Source organism: Salmo trutta, chromosome 21 (assembly GCF_901001165.1).
Source record: "Salmo trutta chromosome 21, fSalTru1.1, whole genome shotgun sequence".
NCBI lineage: Eukaryota > Metazoa > Chordata > Actinopteri > Salmoniformes > Salmonidae > Salmo > Salmo trutta.
In genome coordinates this window covers 9,924,085-9,943,469 of record NC_042977.1, presented here as the reverse complement: position 1 = coordinate 9,943,469, position 19,385 = coordinate 9,924,085, and the positions used below count along the sequence as shown (strand labels likewise).

The 19,385-nt window shown below is 44.5% G+C and overlaps 1 protein-coding gene across 1 annotated transcript; it reads left to right on the top strand.

Annotated features, from left to right (window-relative positions):
* The first annotated feature begins 16,527 nt into the window (after nt 1–16,527).
* LOC115156637 (regulator of G-protein signaling 5-like) lies at nt 16,528–18,919 on the top strand. Its single transcript, XM_029704150.1, has 5 exons — nt 16,528–16,718; nt 16,908–16,997; nt 17,185–17,246; nt 17,748–17,914; nt 18,123–18,919. Exons 1-5 carry the CDS (start codon nt 16,675–16,677, stop codon nt 18,297–18,299), a joined length of 540 nt encoding a protein of 179 aa, XP_029560010.1. The 5' UTR covers nt 16,528–16,674; the 3' UTR covers nt 18,300–18,919.
* Nucleotides 18,920–19,385: the final 466 nt, after the last annotated feature.

The following is a 19,385-nucleotide window of genomic DNA, read 5'->3' as shown; positions in this document are numbered from 1 at the left end:
CTTCTGACCCACTGGAATTGTGATACAGTGAATTATAAGTGAAATAATCTGTCTGTAAACAATTGTTGGAAAGATTACTTGTGTCATGCACAAAGGAGATGTCCTAACCGACTTTCCAAAACTATAGTTTATTAACAAGAAATTTGTGGAGTGGTTGAAAAACTAGTTTTAATGACTAAGTGTATGTAAACTTCTGACTTCAACTGTAATGTATAGACACACCCTATGTTTGAATAAAATCAACTGTACTGTATGTAGGCTACAGAGCTAGTTAAACCACCCAAATTACTAAAGAGGGCGCCAGTGATCAATATAGACTAACCGTAAGAAAAAAACCTGTTCCCAACTCTCCTCCCGCTCACTGAGGTTATGCTCCTGAAATTGCCATAGGTTGCAGCAGCGGTCATCAGCAACCTTTTCAATTTGGAGTGCCAAGTTATCGTACCATTTCTACTGATCTGCATGCCAGTTAAGATTTTCATGTGCACATTTTTGTGGAACAGTTTAATTTTGTGGAGCAATTTAATTCATAAAGTCTTCATATCTCAAAATCAATGTCATGTGGTTAATCAAAATGATATCTAAATGAAATGATACAAATCTAAAAGTAACTTCTATTGCCAGGACCAATGTGTAAAAATTGCATACATAAAGCCAACAAACAAAAACATTGCAAACCGCAAGTAGAAAATATCCTGATCAAATAAAAAAATCAAATCAAATGTATTTATATATAGCCCTTCTTACATCAGCTGATATCTCAAAGTGCTCTACAGAAACCCAGCCTGAAACCCCAAACAGCAAGCAATGCAGGTGTAGAAGCATGGTGGCTAGGAAAAACTCCCTAGAAAGGCCAAAACCTAGGAAGAAACCTAGAGAGGAACCAGGCTATGAGGGGTGGCCAGTCCTCTTCTGGCTGTGCCGGGTGGAGATTATAACAGCACATGGCCAAGATGTTCAAATGTTCATAAATGACCAGCATGGTCAAATAATAATAATCATAGTAGTTGTCGAGGGTGCTACAAGTCAGTAACACAAGAGTAAGTGTCAGTTGGCTTTTTCATAGCCGATCTTTGAGAGTATCTCTACCGCTCCTGCTGTCTCTAGAGAGTTGAAAACAGCAGGTCTGGGACAGGTAGCACGTCCGGTGAACAGGTCAGGGTTCCATAGCCGCAGGCAGAACAGTTGGAACTGGAGCAGCAGCACGGCCAGGTGAACTGGGGACAGCAAGGAGTCATCAAGCCAGGTAGTCCTGAGGCATGGTCCTAGGGCTCAGGTCCTCCGAGAGAGAGAAAGAAAGAAAGAGAAAAAGAGAGAATTAGAGAGAGCATATTTAAATTCACACAGGACACCGGAAAAGACAAGAGAAATACTCCAGATGTGACAGACTGACCCTAGCCCCCCAACACATAAAGTACTGCAGCATAAATACTGGAGGCTGAGACAGGAGGGGTCAGGAGACACTGTGGCCCCATCCGATGAAACCCCCGGACAGTGCCAAACAGGTAGGATATTCCCCACCCACTTTGCCAAAGCACAGCCCCCACACCACTGGAGGGATATCTCCAACCCCAAAAATAAATATCCTATAAATCACATTGGCGACGTATGGCCTGTCTGCAAGGAACTTGAAACATTCTAGCAGCTATTGCTGTCACGGCTGTTTGAAGGAGCGGACCAAGATGCAGCGTTTTCGTAGTGGATCATCGTCGGAGGCTTCGGACCGGCAACCGCTGCTGAAGACTCTGGGCTAAAGGCCGTTGCTGAAGACTCTGCACTGCAGACCGTCGCTGAAGGCTCTGGGCTGCAGACCGCTATTGAAAGCTCTGGGCTGCAGACCGCCGCTGAAGGCTCTGGGCTGTAGACCTCTGCTGAAGGCTCTGGGCTGTAGACCTCCGCTGAAGGCTCTTTGCTGCAGATCACCGTTGAAGGCTCTGGGCTGTAGACCACCGCTGAAGGCTCTGGGTTGCAGAACGTAGCTGGAGGCTCCGGGCTGAGGAGCGTCTCTGGAGGCTCCGGGCTGAGGAGCGTAGCTGGAGGCTCCAGACTGGGGATGTGCACTGGAGGTCTGATGCGTGGGACTGGCATAGGTGGCGCCAGACTAGTAACACGCACCTCAGGGCGAGTGCGGGGAGTAGGCACAGGACGTACTGGGCTATGGAGGCGCACTGGAGGGAGAGTGCGAGGAGCAGGCACTGGCTGTACCGGGTTATGGATGCACACTGGAGGAATAGTGCGAGGAGCAGGAATCGGTCTCCCCGGACTGGGGAAACGCACTAAGGACCGAGTGCTCACAGCAGGCACTGGCTGTACCGGGTTATGGCTGCGCACTGAAAGTAGAGTGCAAGGAGCAGGCACAAGACGTACTGGACTATGGAGGAGCACTGGAGGGAGGTTGCGAGGAGCAGGCACAGGACATACTGGGCCGCGGATGCGCACTGGAGGCCTGGAGCGTATGGCTTAAACAACCCGCCCTGGCTGGATGCTCAACTCAGCTCAGGGTGCGGGCACAGATCGCACTGGCCTGTGAAAGCGCCCTGACGACACAGTGCGCATCACCGCACAACACGGTGCCTGCCCCGTTGCTTGCTCCCCACAGTAAACACGGGAAGCTGGCTCAGGACTCCACCCTGACTCTGCCCAACTCCCCGTGTGCCCCCCCCCCAAAAAATTTTTTTGGGGCTGCCTCTCGCACCTGCCTCTTCGTTGGTATCGTGCCTCCTCTCGTCGCCGCTCTGCTCTTGCTGCCTCTACCTGTTCCCATGGAAGGTGATCCCATCCCGCCTGGATCTCCTCCCATGTCCAGGATCCCTTACCGTCCAATACCTCCTCCCAAGTCCACTTTTCCTGCTGTTCCCTTCCACGCTGCTTGGTCCTTCGGTGGTGGGTGATTCTGTCACAGCTGTTTGAAGGAGCGGACCAAGATGCAACGTTTTGTAGTTCCACATATTTATATACATATATACACAAAACAACAACCGTGACGCAGGAGGATAAATACACTCACAACGAATAATCACCCACAAACACCAGTGACACAAACATCAACTTAAATATGGCCTCCAATTAGAGACAACGACAACCAGCTGCCTATAAATAAAGGTGAAATAAAAAAATTATAATAATTGGAGGTCATGCCAAACAAAACTAATCTAGAAATACAAAAACTAGAAACTAAACATAGAAATGCAAAAACAGACAAACACCCCCGTCACACCCTGACCTACTCTACCATAGAAAATACCAACTTACTATGGTCAGGACGTGACAATTGCCTTAACTTGGTCTGGCACGAAGCTTGTGCTAGCAAACCTGCAACATTATCACCAAACATTTGACCAGTGGACTAAATGTGGTCAGCCCTAGTCTGTAAGTCACATATGCACACGCATACACACCCATGAGATTGTGATCTTATGACCCCAATTGGAAAGCAATAAATGGAAGGACCCCAACAACAGGGTAGGAGCGTGATCACATTTTCCTCTTCTAGGCCTATCACGGAATTCAAAATTTTTTAAATTGACACTACTCTTTTGGGTAACACTTTTACTTGACACCCAGCGTCACAACACCCGTTATGACACGGTCATAACCACGTCATAATATGTCATAACAGCTGACATAATGTGTCATAACCTGTTATAATATGGTCACTGTCATGAAACATCATTAGACCTGTTGTGACATATTGCGTTATTGTATGGCTGGTTATGACACCTACATAAGAGTGTAAAAACCCACGGAAACTACAATGGTAGTTATTTTATGGCTGGTTATGACACCAACATAAGAGTGTAAAAACCCACGAAACCTACCATGGTAGTTATTTTATGGCTGGTTATGACACCTACATAAGAGTGTAAAAACCCACGAAACTTACAATGGTAGTTATTTTATGGCTGGTTATGACACCAACTGTACATAAGAGTCTCAAAACCCACAAAACCTACCACACAAAGCAAAACATTCCCTTACACCATAGCCTATGTTTATGTTAAATTGTATATTTATTTTATTGACCATATTAAATTATCATTATAATTGGGCACACATTGATGTCAGACATGCACCTACCCCAATGCTGATATGGTGCTGATGACTGGGCGAACGCAAGGTCAGATTTCAGGAGCAGGACAAGACACCCTCTTTTTGACCTACATAAAGGCATGTACGTGATAGGCCTATCTGGCTTATATGATTATGATGGTCATAATGCTGCTTGACAGTGTCATAAAGTGTATTTTCATAGTCCAAGTAAAGAGACAGGATGGTCATAATGCTTCTTGACAGTGTCATAAAGTGTATTTTCTTAGTCCAAGTAAAGTGACACAGGATGGTCATAATGCTTCATGACAGTGTCATGAAGTATATTTTCTACAAGTTTTAAAAAATATAATGGAAAAAAACATGACTGTAAAGAATTGATTACAACAACAAATGATTTAAGAAACAAACGTTCAAATGAAACGAAAGTTCTTGGCAGGGAAAAAATAATTTGTATAAATTTGGGTTTTGACACTCTTACGTAGGTGTCATAACCAGCCATAAAATAACACAATACATCACAACAGGTATATAGGGGTCATGACAGTGTTATATAATAATTATAATTCCCTTCTCTCTGAGTGCTGTGTTCTTTGAAGCACCTCTCACTCACATGGCTCTCCATCACGTGATCGGGTCTTTCTCACAGGCTACAAGTGAAGACAGACACATCGGGGATGCAACTGTGTGCGTCCTTATCAAATTCCAAGGTACATATTGAAGATATTGGAAGAACTGTCCACATTTACTTTTTGTCATCCAACAAGAACAGCAAAAGCACTAGCCTATGTCAATCTACTATCCCCCATAGTACAAAAGTTGACCTATTCTTTTCTGTGGGAGAAATAAATATTCCAAACATAGTTTGGGACAGTTGTGAGATGTGATAGAGTCCAAAATAATACAACCACTAGCATTAAAAAAACATTTTTACTCAATGAGGCTGATGCAACCAATCAGAACGTTTAGCTTAATATCTTAATAAACTATTAGGCAATTTTTTCACATTATAAGCGCATCAATGTGCACACGGCAGTAGGCTATAAGCGCAAATGTTCCATTAGCAGGAAAACTGTGACTGCAAATGCAATTATACATGTAATGATTTTATTATAAAGGTTCACTTCGCTCACAGTCAGGCTCTACACCCTTTGCAAAGCAGATTAATGTGCTTAATTTTAAGAAGTTATTTGGCCACTTTAGTTGTGATACAAACCTTATGAAAACATATAAGCCTATGGGCTAGGCTACATGAGGTGTGTGACTATGATTCGAAAACGTCGCAAAAAAAGGCATTGTTTCTTGCCTTTACGATGGGCATCATTCACAAGTGATAATATATCATTCAAAAGTGACAGGCTAATATTGTCACCCATCAGACTATTCTTGATTTAATCTTGTCTTTACATATACTGAATAATGTATGTGTGAAATTTGTTTTGATTTAGAACAGACCATTATCATGCACCTGTCTCGAAACAGGGGCAAGGGAAAAAACACATGTCATATATGCACTTATATAACGAATGGAGGACACTTTCCCCGTGGCTCATTTTCATGCCAGCCAGGTAGGCTATAGTCCTGTTGCAAAGAGAAGCAATGTGCTTAATATTAGGAAAGTTGAGAAATTAATATAGTAGGCCTAGCCTATAGAATGCTGATGGGACCCTCCTCTTTTTAATAGACGCCATCGCTCTTGTTTTCTCACGCAATTGCATAGTCTATCGAAATGTTGCGCAACATGAGCTCATGGGCTCTCATGAAGTGTTTGATTAGATTTTCGATTAGATTTACATTGATGTCAGAGTGATTAGAGGGACAATAGAGTGCTGAGTACCAGGCAGTTAGCAAGTTTGGTAGGCTGCAAATGACCATCCGCATCAGAGCTTGGAGAAGCCTAATTACAGTGACTAAACGGTCAAGTGGAATTTGACTACCTTCATGACTCGTGACCACCGATGTGGCAGTAATACGATCACCGTAACAGCCCTAGTTATATCAACTGCTATGACATATTATGACATGGTTATGACCAGTGTTATGACACTGGGTGTCAAGTAAAGTGTTACCATATTTTGTTACCTTGAAAATAACCTTATCCCTCATACTACCAACATATTTTACATAGATTGATTATCAACTGGGGTAATCCAGAAGAAACTATTGGAAAAAGTAACAATCATAGCAAAATATGAACTTAATTCTTTCCCTTTTATCAAAACATCATTAGACATGTAAATAATGTTATCTGAAATAACTAACAATTATCGGTCGACATTTCAAAGATTTTACCTAAACTACCTGTTTCCATCACAGCTGTGACTGTGATTTTTTTTTACTGCATAACTTTACTCGCATAAAAACGGGGTTACTGGCACACTTTTATATACACTGCTCAAAAAAATAAAGGGAACACTAAAATAACACATCCTAGATCTGAATGAATGAAATAATATTATTAAATACTTTTTTCTTTACATAGTTGAATGTGCTGACAACAAAATCACACAACAATAATCAATGGAAATCCAATTTATCAACCCATGGAGGTCTGGATTTGGAGTCACACTCAAAATTAAAGTGGAAAACCACACTACAGGCTGATCCAACTTTGATGTAATGTCCTTAAAACAAGTCAAAATGAGGCTCAGTAGTGTGTGTGGCCTCCACGTGCCTGTATGACCTCCCTACAATGCCTGGGCATGCTCCTGATGAGGTGACGGATGGTCTCCTGAGGGATCTCCTCCCAGACCTGGACTAAAGCATCTGCCAACTCCTGGACAGTCTGTGGTGCAACGTGGCGTTGGTGGATGGAGCGAGACATGATGTCCCAGATGTGCTCAATTGGATTCAGGTCTGGGGAACGGGCGGGCCAGTCCATAGCATCAATGCCTTCCTCTTGCAGGAACTGCTGACACACTCCAGCCACATGAGGTCTAGCATTGTCTTGCATTAGGAGGAACCCAGGGCCAACCGCACCAGCATATGGTCTCACAAGGGGTCTGAGGATCTCATCTCGGTACCTAATGGCAGTCAGGCTACCTCTGGCGAGCACATGGAGGGCTGTGCGGCCCCCCAAAGAAATGCCACCCCACACCATGACTGACCCACCGCCAAACCGGTCATGCTGGAGGATGTTGCAGGCAGCAGAACGTTCTCCACGACGTCTCCAGACTCTGTCACATCTGTCACATGTGCTCAGTGTGAACCTGCTTTCATCTGTGAAGAGCACAGGGCACCAGTGGCGAATTTGCCAATCTTGGTGTTCTCTGGCAAATGCCAAACGTCCTGCACGGTGTTGGGCTGTAAGCACAACCCCCACCTGTGGACGTCGGGCCCTCATACCACCCTCATGGAGTCTGTTTCTGACCGTTTGAGCAGACACATGCACATTTGTGGCCTGCTGGAGGTCATTTAGCAGGGCTCTGGCAGTGCTCCTCCTGCTCCTCCTTGCACAAAGGCGGAGGTAGCGGTCCTGCTGCTGGGTTGTTGCCCTCCTACGGCCTCCTCCACGTCTCCTGATGTACTGGCCTGTCTCCTGGTAGCGCCTCCATGCTCTGGACACTACGCTGACAGACACAGCAAACCTTCTTGCCACAGCTTGCATTGATGTGCCATCCTGGATGAGCTACACTACCTGAGCCACTTGTGTGGGTTGTAGACTCCGTCTCATGCTACCACTAGAGTGAAAGCACCGCCAGCATTCAAAAGTGACCAAAACATCAGCCAGGAAGCATAGAAACTGAGAAGTGGTCTGTGGTCACCACCTGCAGAACCACTCCTTTATTGGGGGTGTCTTGCTAATTGCCACCTGTTGTCTATTCCATTTGCACAACAGCATGTGAAATTTATTGTCAATCAGTGTTGCTTCCTAAGTGGACAGTTTGATTTCACAGAAGTGTGATTGAATTAGAGTTACATTGTGTTGTTTAAGTGTTCCCTTTATTTTTTTGAGGAGTGTATTTGTTATTGTCAATTATCAAGGACTGTCACATCCTGACCAGCATAGGGAGTAATTGTATTAGATTTTGGTCAGGACGTGGCAGTAGGGTTGTGTTGTATGGTTTATCTAGTTGTTCTGTTTCTTTGTTAGTCTGTGTGGCTCCCAATCAGGAACAGCTGTATGTTGTTGTTCCTGATTGGGAGTCATATATTAGGAGTGTGTTTTTCACCTGGGGTTTGTGGGTTGTTGTCTTTAGCACTGCTGTCTTTAGCACTGTTCCTGTCGTGTTTCTGATTTTCTTGTTTTTCGTATTCACGTTGTTTAATAAATTAATGATGAGCACTCCACCCGCTGCGCCTTGGTCCTTACATTACGACAGCCGTGACAAGGACTTCACACTTCCCTAGCTACCCACACTTTTTTTTATGAACTTCTGTAGCCTACTGTTTTCTGTCATTCAAACATTGCAGTGTAAATTAGCTGCTACAGCTCACACTAGTCCATAATCTTGAGGAAGGATTTCAGTCCCTCTTTAGGATAAGAGTTTAAGATGAATATAAGCCATATGAATGTGTCTTTACTGAATACAGTTGTAGTGAGTAAGATTCTGACCCTCAAATACTAAGGGGAACACAAATCATTTGAACCCAACATATCTGCTCTGACACACTACTATCCTAAATCTGGTAACATTTTGCTTGAACCCTCCCACATGAGGGCTTTATAACACTGGCATGACATAACCTTTGCAGAAAAATGCTTTCAAAGTATAGGGAGCGCAATTTTATTTTTACCACTACATCCCTAAACAGTCAAACAGTCATGACATGGTGTGAGGATGTTCAACAATTTTTTTGGCCTTGATCTAGAAAACTGGGATAATTAAAGTAACGTGTCATAATAGTGTATAGTTAGTTATCATACGCTTCGGCAGCTGCCTGTTATGTTGATCAAATTACAAACATTAACAGAAATGTGTCGCCGTTGACGCTCTTAAATGCCAAAAACAGAGAAGTCAGAATAATAGAGTTTGTATTGAAATAGATCTGGCTCATTCCGTCAGGGCTTATGTAATTCAACAGCATGATGGTTAAGGCCATGGAAAACATGTTTACTCTATGTTGAAGCTTCCATTGGCATAGAGCCGGGAGATGTACAAAATGTCCTTAAAAACATCAACCATAGAGCAGGAAAATAGGCCATCGACTCTTCTGGCCTAGTGATCTTAGACATGACAAGGGATCTGGCAGGAAGTGAGCTGAGGGTTTCTGGAATTAAATCTTACTAGCCATCGGCTGCTGTTTTTCCCTTGAGCAACAACTGCTCCACGGGCACTGTAGTATGGCAGCCCCCTACTCCAACCTCTTTAACATGTATGTGTGTCTTTCAGAAGGGTTGGGATAAAGCGTAAGCCAGATTTCTGTTGGACCCTGTGTACAAATGGACAAATAAATCTTAATAACTGTCACAACTGTGTAGGAACGGACCAAGGCGCAGCGTGAATACCGTTCCCCATATACTATTTTAATGTGAAACTATGCAAGACATACAATAAACCATAAACAAAACATGACGAAGAGGTGCTACATGCACTAACTCAAAATAATCTCCCTGTCACGGTTGTCGTAAGGAGAGGACCAAAACGCAGCAGGGACATGTATACATTTTACATTTTAGTCATTTAGCAGACGCTCTTATCCAGAGCGACTTACAGTAGTGAATGCATAAATTTTTTTTCTTCTTTTTTCCGTACTGGCCCCCCGTGGGAATCGAACCCACAACCCTGGCGTTGCAAACACCACGCGTTGCAAACACCATGCTCTACCAACGGAGCTACAGGGAAGGCTAAACTCATCTTCTTTATTGACGAGAAAAGAAGGAAAAAACCAAACAAACACGTATACAAAAATAACAAAACAATGAACGACAAAATAACAGACTTGACGGCAACACAGCAATCCAAGAACAATCTCCCACAAACACTAAACCAAACACATACCCATATATAGGACTCTCAATCAGAGGCAACTAGAAAACACCTGCCTCCAATTGAGAGTCCAACCCCAATAAACTAGACATAGAAATACAAAAGACTAGAGACCACATAGAAATACAAACATAGAACATAACCCCAAAAACCCGGAACTAACTAAACAAACACCCTACTAAATAAATCACCACCCCGAACCACATAAACAAAATACCCTCTGCCATGTCCTGACCAAACTACAATAACAAATAACCCTTATACTGGTCAGGACGTGACAGTACCCCCCCCCCCTAAAGGTGCAGACCCCGGATGCACCTCATAAATAAAAAATAAATAAAAAACAACAACAATAAAATCCCCCTAAACTAAAGGGAGGGAAGGGAGGGTGGCTGCCGTCACCGACGGCACTTGTGCTACACCCCCCCCCTCAACCCACCTATACAGGAGGTGGTTCTGGCTCCGGCCTACTGTCCTCCAGACTGTAGACAAAGCCTCTTGGCTCTGGACCGTAGGCGGAGCCACTTAGTTCCGGGTCGTAGGCAGACTCATTCGGTTCTGAGCTGTAGGCAGACTCACACAATTCAAAGTTATATTCAGACTCACTCGGTTCCGGATCGCAGACAGACTCACTCGGTTCCGGATCGCAGACAGACTCACTCGGTTCCGGACTGGACACTGTTGCCGGATACTCTGGACTGCACACTGGTGCCGGATACTCTGGACTGCACACTGGTGCCGGATACTCTGGACTGGACACTGTTGCCGGATACTCTGGACTGAGCTGACGCACTGGAAGCCTAATGCGTGGTGCTGGTACTGGAGGTATCAGCCTGGAGACACGCACCTCATGGCTAGTGCGGGGAGCAGGAAACGGCCGAGTAGGACTGGGATTACGCACTGGAAGCCTGATGCGTGGTGCTGGTACTGGACGTGCCAGCTTGGGGACACGCACCTCAGGGCTAGTGCGGGGAGTGGGAACAGGACGTACTGGACTAGGCTGACACACTGGAAGCTTGATGCGTGGTGCTGGTACTGAAAGTGCCAGTTTAGGTACACACACCTCAGGGCTAGTGCGGGGAGCAGGAATAGGACGGGTTGGACTGGGATTACGCACTGGAAGCCTGGTGCGTGGTGCTGGCTTAGGATGTGCCAGATTGGAGACACGCACCTCAGGGCTAGTGCGTGGAGCAGGAAACACTGGACCGTAGAGGCGTACTGGCGGTCTCGAGCGCAGAATTGGCATCGCCCTTACTGGCTGGATGCCCACTTCCCCCTGGCAAATGCGGGGCGCTGGTACTGCGCATACCGGCCTAAAAATACTTGGCCTCGCCATAGTACACATTACCCCAAAGCATGGGACCTGTCCAGTCACTGGTTGTTTGGGAAAGGTAAGGGGATTTGGCCTGGGGCTCAATCCTCGCCCAGCCAAACTACCCGTGTGCCCCCCCAAAAAAAAATCTTGGGGCTGCCTCTCAGGCTCCCTTAACTCCTCCATAGCCCTGGAAATTCTTATCCTCATCTCTGCCCATGTCTCCCGATATTCCACCTGTTGCCGCTCCTTCCTCCGCTGCTTGGTCCATGTTTGGTGGGAGATTCTGTCACGTTCTTCGTCGTCAGATGAAACAGAGAAATCATCGTCTGAGAAAGTGGACCAATACGCAGCAGGGACATGTATACTCATCTTCTTTATTGACGGGAAAAGAAGGAAAAACCAAACAAACACGCATACAAAAATAACAAAACGATGAACAACAGTCTTGAAGGCAACACAGCAATCCAAGAACAATCTCCCACCAACACTAAACCAAACACATACCCATATATAGGACTCTCAATCAGAGGCAACTAGAAAACACCCGCCTCCAATTGAGAGTCCAACCCCAATAAACTAGACATAGAAATACAAAAGACTAGAGACCACATAGAAATACAAACATAGAACATAACCCCAAAAACCCGGAACTAACTAAACAAACACCCTACTAAATAAATCACCACCCCGAACCACATAAACAAAATACACTCTGCCACGTCCTGACCAAACTACAATAACAAATAACCCTTATACTGGTCAGGACGTGACACTCCCACAAACAAAGGTGGGAAAAACAACTATTTAAGTATGATCCCCAATTAGAGACAACGATGACCAGCTGCCTCTAATTGGGGATCATCCAAAATAAACAATATAGAAAAACAGAAACTACAACCAAACATAGAAAAATAAAACTAGAATAAACCCCCCCAGTTACTCCCTGACCTACTCTACCATAGAAAATAAGAGCTCTCTATGGTCAGGACATGACAATACCACAAATAAAAACGTTAGAAATGTTTGGAGTCCAAGCAAGGATACACTTGAGCATACATTTTTTTTTATCCTGATATTCCAATAAAGGAAAGGTGATAGTATCTCCCATAAATGTCAGCAACAAAAAGGTCTTTAATTCATGGTGCACTTTCTATTTAAAAAAAGCTGACAATGTCACGTCCTGACCAGCAGAGGGAGGTATGGCATCAGTTTTGGGTCAGGATGTGGCAGATTTTTTGTATGTTAAGGGGTTTGTGTTGGTGATTAGACTCCCAATTGAAGGCAGGTGTGTTGAGTTGCCTTTGATTGGGAGTCTTATATAGTGGTGTGTGTTTTTCTTTGGGGTTGTGGGTAGTTGTTTATGCACTGCGTTTGTATAGCCTGTAAAACTGTTGCTATCTTTATTGTTTTGTCAGTGAATACTTTACTCCTTTTTTTAAAATTAAAATATGAGTATCCACATACCCGCTGACCCTTGGTCTTCTCTCCATGACAACTTCTGTGACAGAACTACCCACCACCAAAGGACCAAGCAGCGGAGAAGAGGACAGAGGCAAGTGAGGGAGGAATGTTGGAAGCAGCGTGCCCGGGAGGTGATGGATTCCTGGTCGCTGGAAGTATTGACGGAAAGGATTGACTGGACATGGGAGCAGTTGCGGGTCCACTGTGACAACCTGCCTGGGAGGCAGGTAGAACCCGAGAGGCAGCCCCAATAATTTTTTAGGGGGGGGCACAAGGGCTATTTGGCGGGGCGAGATTGGAGCCCAAGGCCAGACTGGACAGGTCCCGTGCTTTGGGGTTGGGGCTGTGGTGAGGCCTGGGATTTTCAGGCCGGTAGGCACAGTACCAGCGCCCCGCATGTGCCAGGGCGAAGTAGGCATCGAGCCGGAAGGGGTGATGCCAACCCTGCGCTCAAGACCGCCAGTGCGCCTCTACGGTCCGGTGTTTCCCACTAAACGCACTAGCATGGAGGTGCGTGTCTCCAGGCTGGCACGTCCAGTACCAGCCCCACGCATCAGGAGTCTAGTGCGTCAGCCCAGCCTCGCCAGTCAACAGTCACCAGAGCTGCCCGCCAGTCGTAAGTCGCCAGAGCTGCCCGCCAGTCGTAAGTCGCCAGAGCTGCCCGCCAGTCGTAAGTCGCCAGAGCTGCCCGCCAGTCGTAAGTCGCCAGAGCTGCCCGCCAGTCGTAAGTCGCCAGAGCTGCCCGCCAGTCGTAAGTCGCCAGAGCTGCCCGCCAGTCGCCAGAGCTGCCCGCCAGTCGTAAGTCGCCAGAGCTGCCCGCCAGTCGTGAGTCGCCAGAGCTGCCCGCCAGTCGTGAGTCGCCAGAGCTGCCCGCCAGTCGTGAGTCGCCAGAGCTGCCCGCCAGTCGTGAGTCGCCAGAGCCAGTCGTGAGTCGCCAGAGCCAGTCGTGAGTCGCCAGAGCCAGTCGTGAGTCGCCAGAGCCAGTCGTAAGTCACCAGAGCGGCCCGACTGCCCGGAGCGGCCCGACTGCCCGGCGCAGCTATCGGCGCCACCGAAGTGGGCGACGCCGAAGGTGGAGCGAGGTCCACGTCCTGCACCTGAGCCACCTCCAGGATAGGTGGGTTGGGCAGGGAGGGTGTAGCACAGTGCCGTCGTTGACGGCAGCCACCCTCCCTTCCCTCCCTTATTGTTTAGGGGTTATTGTTTATTGGTTTTGTTGGGGTTACATTTTTTTTGTATTTTCTGTTGTTAGGTGCATTCCGGGGTCTGCACCTTGAGGGGGGGGGTACTGTCACGTCCTGACCAGCAGAGGGAGGTATGGTATCAGTTTTGGGTCAGGATGTGGCAGGTTTTTTGTATGTTAAGGGGTTTGTGTTGGTGATTAGACTCCCAATTGAAGGCAGGTGTGTTGAGTTGCCTTTGATTGGGAGTCTTATATAGTGGTGTGTGTTTTTCTTTGGGGTTGTGGGTAGTTGTTTTTGCACTGCGTTTGTATAGCCTGTAAAACTGTTGCTGTTGTCATCTTTATTGTTTTGTCAGTGAATACTTTACTCCTTTTTTTTAAATTAAAATATGAGTATCCACATACCCGCTGCGCCTTGGTCTTCTCTCCATGACAACTTCTGTGACAACCTGTGGATTTAGTCAAGCTTTTAGACATTTATGGGAGATGCTATCACATTTCCTTTTTTGGAATATCAAGAATCTACAATGACTACCCAGATAAGCAGAGCCCCATACCAGAGAATCCTTTGGTACTAAATAACATCAAGTTTTGAAATTTCCCCTGGGCACAGACATCAATTCAATGTTGGTATCAGGAATCAAAGTAAGACCCAGATGCAGACTGTCGAAGTAACACTGTTTATTGTAGCAACAGGGGCAGGCAAAGACAGGTCAAGGCAGGCAGGGGTCGAAAATCCAGGGTAAGGCAAATGTACAGGACGGCAGGCGGACTCAGGGTCAGGCAGGGTTCAGTAATCCAGAGGTGGAGCAAAGGTGCAGGGTCAGGCAGAAAGGTCAGGCAGGCAGGTACAGGGTCAGCACAGGCAAAGGTTAAAACCTGGAGAACTAGCAAAGAGAGGCTTGAACGAACAAGGCGAACTGGCAACCAACAGACAGAGAACACAGGTATAAATACACAGGGGATAATTGGGAGACACCTGGAGGGGGGTGGAGACAAGCACAAGGACAGGTGAAACCGATCAGGGCGTGACAGTGGGTTCAACGTAATTTCATTGAAATGACGTGGAAACAACGTTGATTCTACCAGTATGTGCCCAGTGGGTTACCTCATTCAGCAATGTCTACTCCAGTCACTGTCTTAGATTGATGACGATATGAGAAAAGTATTTTTGTCCCTAGCCTATTCATGGGTTTCACGTCGCATCACTACATTGGTGAAAGTTTTATGACTGAAAGTTCTACTCAATGCGTTCTCAATTGGCGCTGATGAAGCCGTCATCTAAAGTGCTTTATAGTGGCTTGGCAAAAACAAGGACATTTCTAAAGGAAGCTAATCATTAGTAGGCAAGGCTTTTGTCATCATTGTGACGTCGTCACCTTCTGATTGTTCCCAATAGTCCCACAGTTTATACAGAGACAAATTGGTTTCCTACTAATTATTTGCCTACTTAATCAATGTTATCGTATTTCCAAGACACCGCAGTGTAATTTAGACAAAATCATCATTAGCTTCCATTTAGAATGAATAAACAAGTTTGAAAAGTTGGCCAGTCCTCAAGAAAACATTCATAAAAACGGCCTGACGCACTTGTGAATAACCCATGAATTAGCAGAATAGAGCCGACCACCGTTTCCTGAGCGTAAGTGTAGGCCAATTGCCTATTACTGTAAGAAGGAAGATGAGTCACTACATCTGTAGTTCTGACCTGTAAACAACCAAACTATGTGTGACATTATGAATAATGTAGCAGAGTTTCTGGGAACGAGTCACATTGTATTAGTTGGCCAGTGTAGGACCTACAGTCCTTCCAAGGAATCCTCTAGTCTACCCCCTTTTCCTGTTTCGCCTACTTCCTTTCCCCTTTCCCTTCCTTTCCTGTTTCACACTCACTGAGATTCATCAGATTGTCTTTGGTGTTGGCTCTGTCTCATGTTTAAAAGTAGAAACCCCTTTCTGAATAGACAATAGATTTCTCGTCTAGCCCAAAATGGAAGACTATTTATAGACATGGGTGTTTGACTTCTCAGAATAAACTTAATGCTTTTGTCATTTGGGCCACTGTGAGAAATAGCTGTCCTCTTCGACGTATTGTTATGATACTGAAATTACTATAACATTTTGGGATGGTTTCCCGGACATCCAGACACTTAACCTAGTCCTGGACTAAAAAGCACTTTCAATGGAGATTCTCTATTGAGCATGCTTTTTAGATCAGGACTACGCTAAATATGCGTCTCGGTAACTGGCCCAAAGTGTAATTTCAGTATCATAACAATTATTTATTGCAGTGGCAAAAGTGTTGTAATTACTACTCCAAACAGATATGTTTTGCTTGAGGGCTGGATATAAACTCAATCCATGCAACACATTTAAAAAATGATTGTGTGGATTTGCAATTAACTTTATATTATGCTTGTTTAATATAATATGCTTGCTTATATTTGCTTCCTTCTTTCTAGTCACACACGTGACGGTCAACCCCCCCCAAAAAATATTTTAAAAAACATGAAACGAGGGAGTATTTTTTTTCTCCCACGGCCCTCATGTCATTGGCTAAGAGACGTGATGTCACAGAGGGGGCTGCCTTATAAAAACACACTCTTCACACACAGCCAGTAGACCACACTGAGAACTAGTTTCACTGCAGTGTTAGAGCCATCGTAGACTAAAAGCTCCGGAACACTACAGAAATACAGCACAGTAGCACAAAGGATCACATCTCATCATCTCCCACCATGTGCCGAGAACTGGAATCACTGCCTATCACATGTCTGGAGAGGTATGTTTTGTCATATATCTCTACTATTTCTTCCATCTCATTATATGTCCCTGGATTTGGGTTACATTTTGGATTTACATCGATGGGAATTATTATATAGCTACTTCATGGGGAAATTGGATGGACAGTTGTAAGTAAGATGTGAATGATTGCATCAATCTAATGTAAATGGTTTCTCTGTTTTCACAGGGCAAAGGAACTCAAAGCTCTCTTTAGAAGCTTTCTACAGAAGCCAGATCTGAGCATCATCAGTCACTCACACAAGACTGACAAAATAAGGTAAGATATTTTAGCTCAGAATACTCCATTTCTATATAGATTTTTAAACTTGATCTAAATTGAATAGTGAGAAATGTAGTCATGATTGAAATTTTGCATCGGAAATGAAACAAAACTTTAGGATACTATAAATGCTAACAATTATTTTTAGGACTGGGTGAACTAACCTGACGCTTCTTATCAACAGGTTAAATATGGACGAGCCCTTAAAATGGAGGCAGTCATTTGAGAACCTGCTGTCCAACCAACGTAAGTCTGATTATTGATATGGGTTATCATACTGATCACTTCTCTTACTTAAATGATATACGAATGTAGGATCTTAATTTGATCACCCTGTTGTTGCAGAAAATTATTTTTAAAAAGCTAAAAGTGTGTCAACCCCTTCATAAATGTCCATTAATTATAACCCACACAATAATTCACTTTTCCTGTTGCTGCGGGATTATTTTCCTGCTGTAAGAAACTAGTCAAATTAAGATCCTGCATCTTTAGCATACTTATTTGGCCATACTGTACAAGCTCAGAAGTACATCTTGTAGAGATGTGCATTGCACAAGTGGATAGGAAAAGCCATGTAGCTGGTACCCCATATAGCCAGAATAAATAGCCCAAAGAGCCGTATCAGGATGCACTCATAATATCACATTAAAATATACTATTCATACTTAAACACTATAGGAAATGCAGCCTTTTCCAAATATCAAAAATGGACAGGGTTGAAAGTGAATCTCATCTTTTCTTTTCCAGATGGACTGTGCTTGTTCAGAGCTTTCCTGGTGTCAGAGTTTAGTGAGGAGAACATAGCTTTCTACCTGGCCTGTGAAGACTACAGGACAACCAAGCCCTCCTCAAAGCTATCAGCTAAGGCTAAGAAGATCTATGAGGAGTTTGTCTGCAGTGACGCACCAAGAGAGGTAAATATCAATATACAGTATAAATATAATGATTCAATTGTTCTAACTACATACAGAATATGTTTGAAGGGGGATTCATGGATTGGATGTACACTGCATAAATATATGCGCCCACACACACGTCATTTACTAATTGTACATGAACAATACTCAATAACACTTAGTTTATTGTTAAACACATATTAATCAAATTGCCCTCTTTACCCAGGTCAACCTAGACCATGAGACCAAAGCCATCACCAAGAAGAACCTGGAGCGCCCCAGCCAGTCCTGTTTCAGCCTGGCCCAGGACAAGATCTACACCCTAATGGAGAAAGACTGCTACCCTCGCTTCCTCAAGTCCATCACCTACCTGGAGATCAGTCGGCAGGTCAAAGCCGGTTAAGACCAGTTAAGGCTGATTAAGACTGGTTAATGCTGGTTGATGCTGGTTATGGTTGGTTAAGGCCCACTGCAAGTGGCGAATGGGACACAAAGAAGAAGTCTATAGGAAACAAGCTAAAAAGCACACACTGGAAACCAGGTAGCCTCACTAGGTTCCTCCTCAGTACTGGTTGGTCAGAAGTATGGAGGGGCAACTGAAGATGAATACTGGACTGGAAGTCAGTCAGAATCAAGACTGGAAATCTTGTCCTGTGGCCTGGGAAATAGCCTCGCTCAATGTGAAGATTGAGGCGTTGAGGTTTGCAAAAGGTGAACCTGTGTCTTGAAGTCAAGGACACACCAAGAGGTTCCTGTTCAGGGCATTTGAGTAGAAAGAATAATGAGATGGAAAAGGACTGCTTTGCACAATCACTGATGGAGAAGCTGTTATCGTCTTGTATTATCCAATACTTTAATTTGTCTATTTATTTCTGTATTTATTAGCATTTATTTATTAGTTTCTACTGTGCAACTGTTCGACTTAGATTGTAATATTTATGTATATATATTTATGTTTTTTTCTTCACAGAATTCCTTATGTGACAAGAAATGATTTGAAATAAAATGTGACTATATGAAACATAACGACATGAGGTTTTATTCATTTCCATTACCAGATCAAAAAGGACAGAAATGATCAGATCAAAGGTTCGGTTTCTTTGTCCATTCAATATGATATATGAAACATGCAAAACATATCCATCATTTCTGTCTCTCCTCTGTGACTTGCACATACTGTATATAGACTGAGAAGACAAAGGGGAAGGATCTTGAAATAATTTGGCTCCATGAACAAATTAAAGATAATCATCACTGGCCATGCACCATAAAGTCCCATCTAATTGGGATGGAGCCTTTGCCTCCTAGTATCAGGCAGGCACATAAGTTGCAGGGAGGACAGGGGGATCATGACCCTCCTAATATTACAGACAGGCCAATTTGAATGACCTCAATAATAAACCATGATGAATTTGATGCATTCAGCTTTCTGTGGCTTTACACTATACAGTACTATTCAATTCAAAATTGTATGATTGGATCCCCCCCG

Coding starts and splice junctions, on each gene's coding strand:
- LOC115156637 (XM_029704150.1), top strand. CDS start 16,675: ATGTGCCGAGAACTGGAATCACTGCCTATCACATGTCTGGAGAG. Junction 16,719..16,907: donor CCTATCACATGTCTGGAGAG/GTATGTTTTGTC, acceptor CTGTTTTCACAG/GGCAAAGGAACTCAAAGCTC. Junction 16,998..17,184: donor CACAAGACTGACAAAATAAG/GTAAGATATTTT, acceptor TCTTATCAACAG/GTTAAATATGGACGAGCCCT.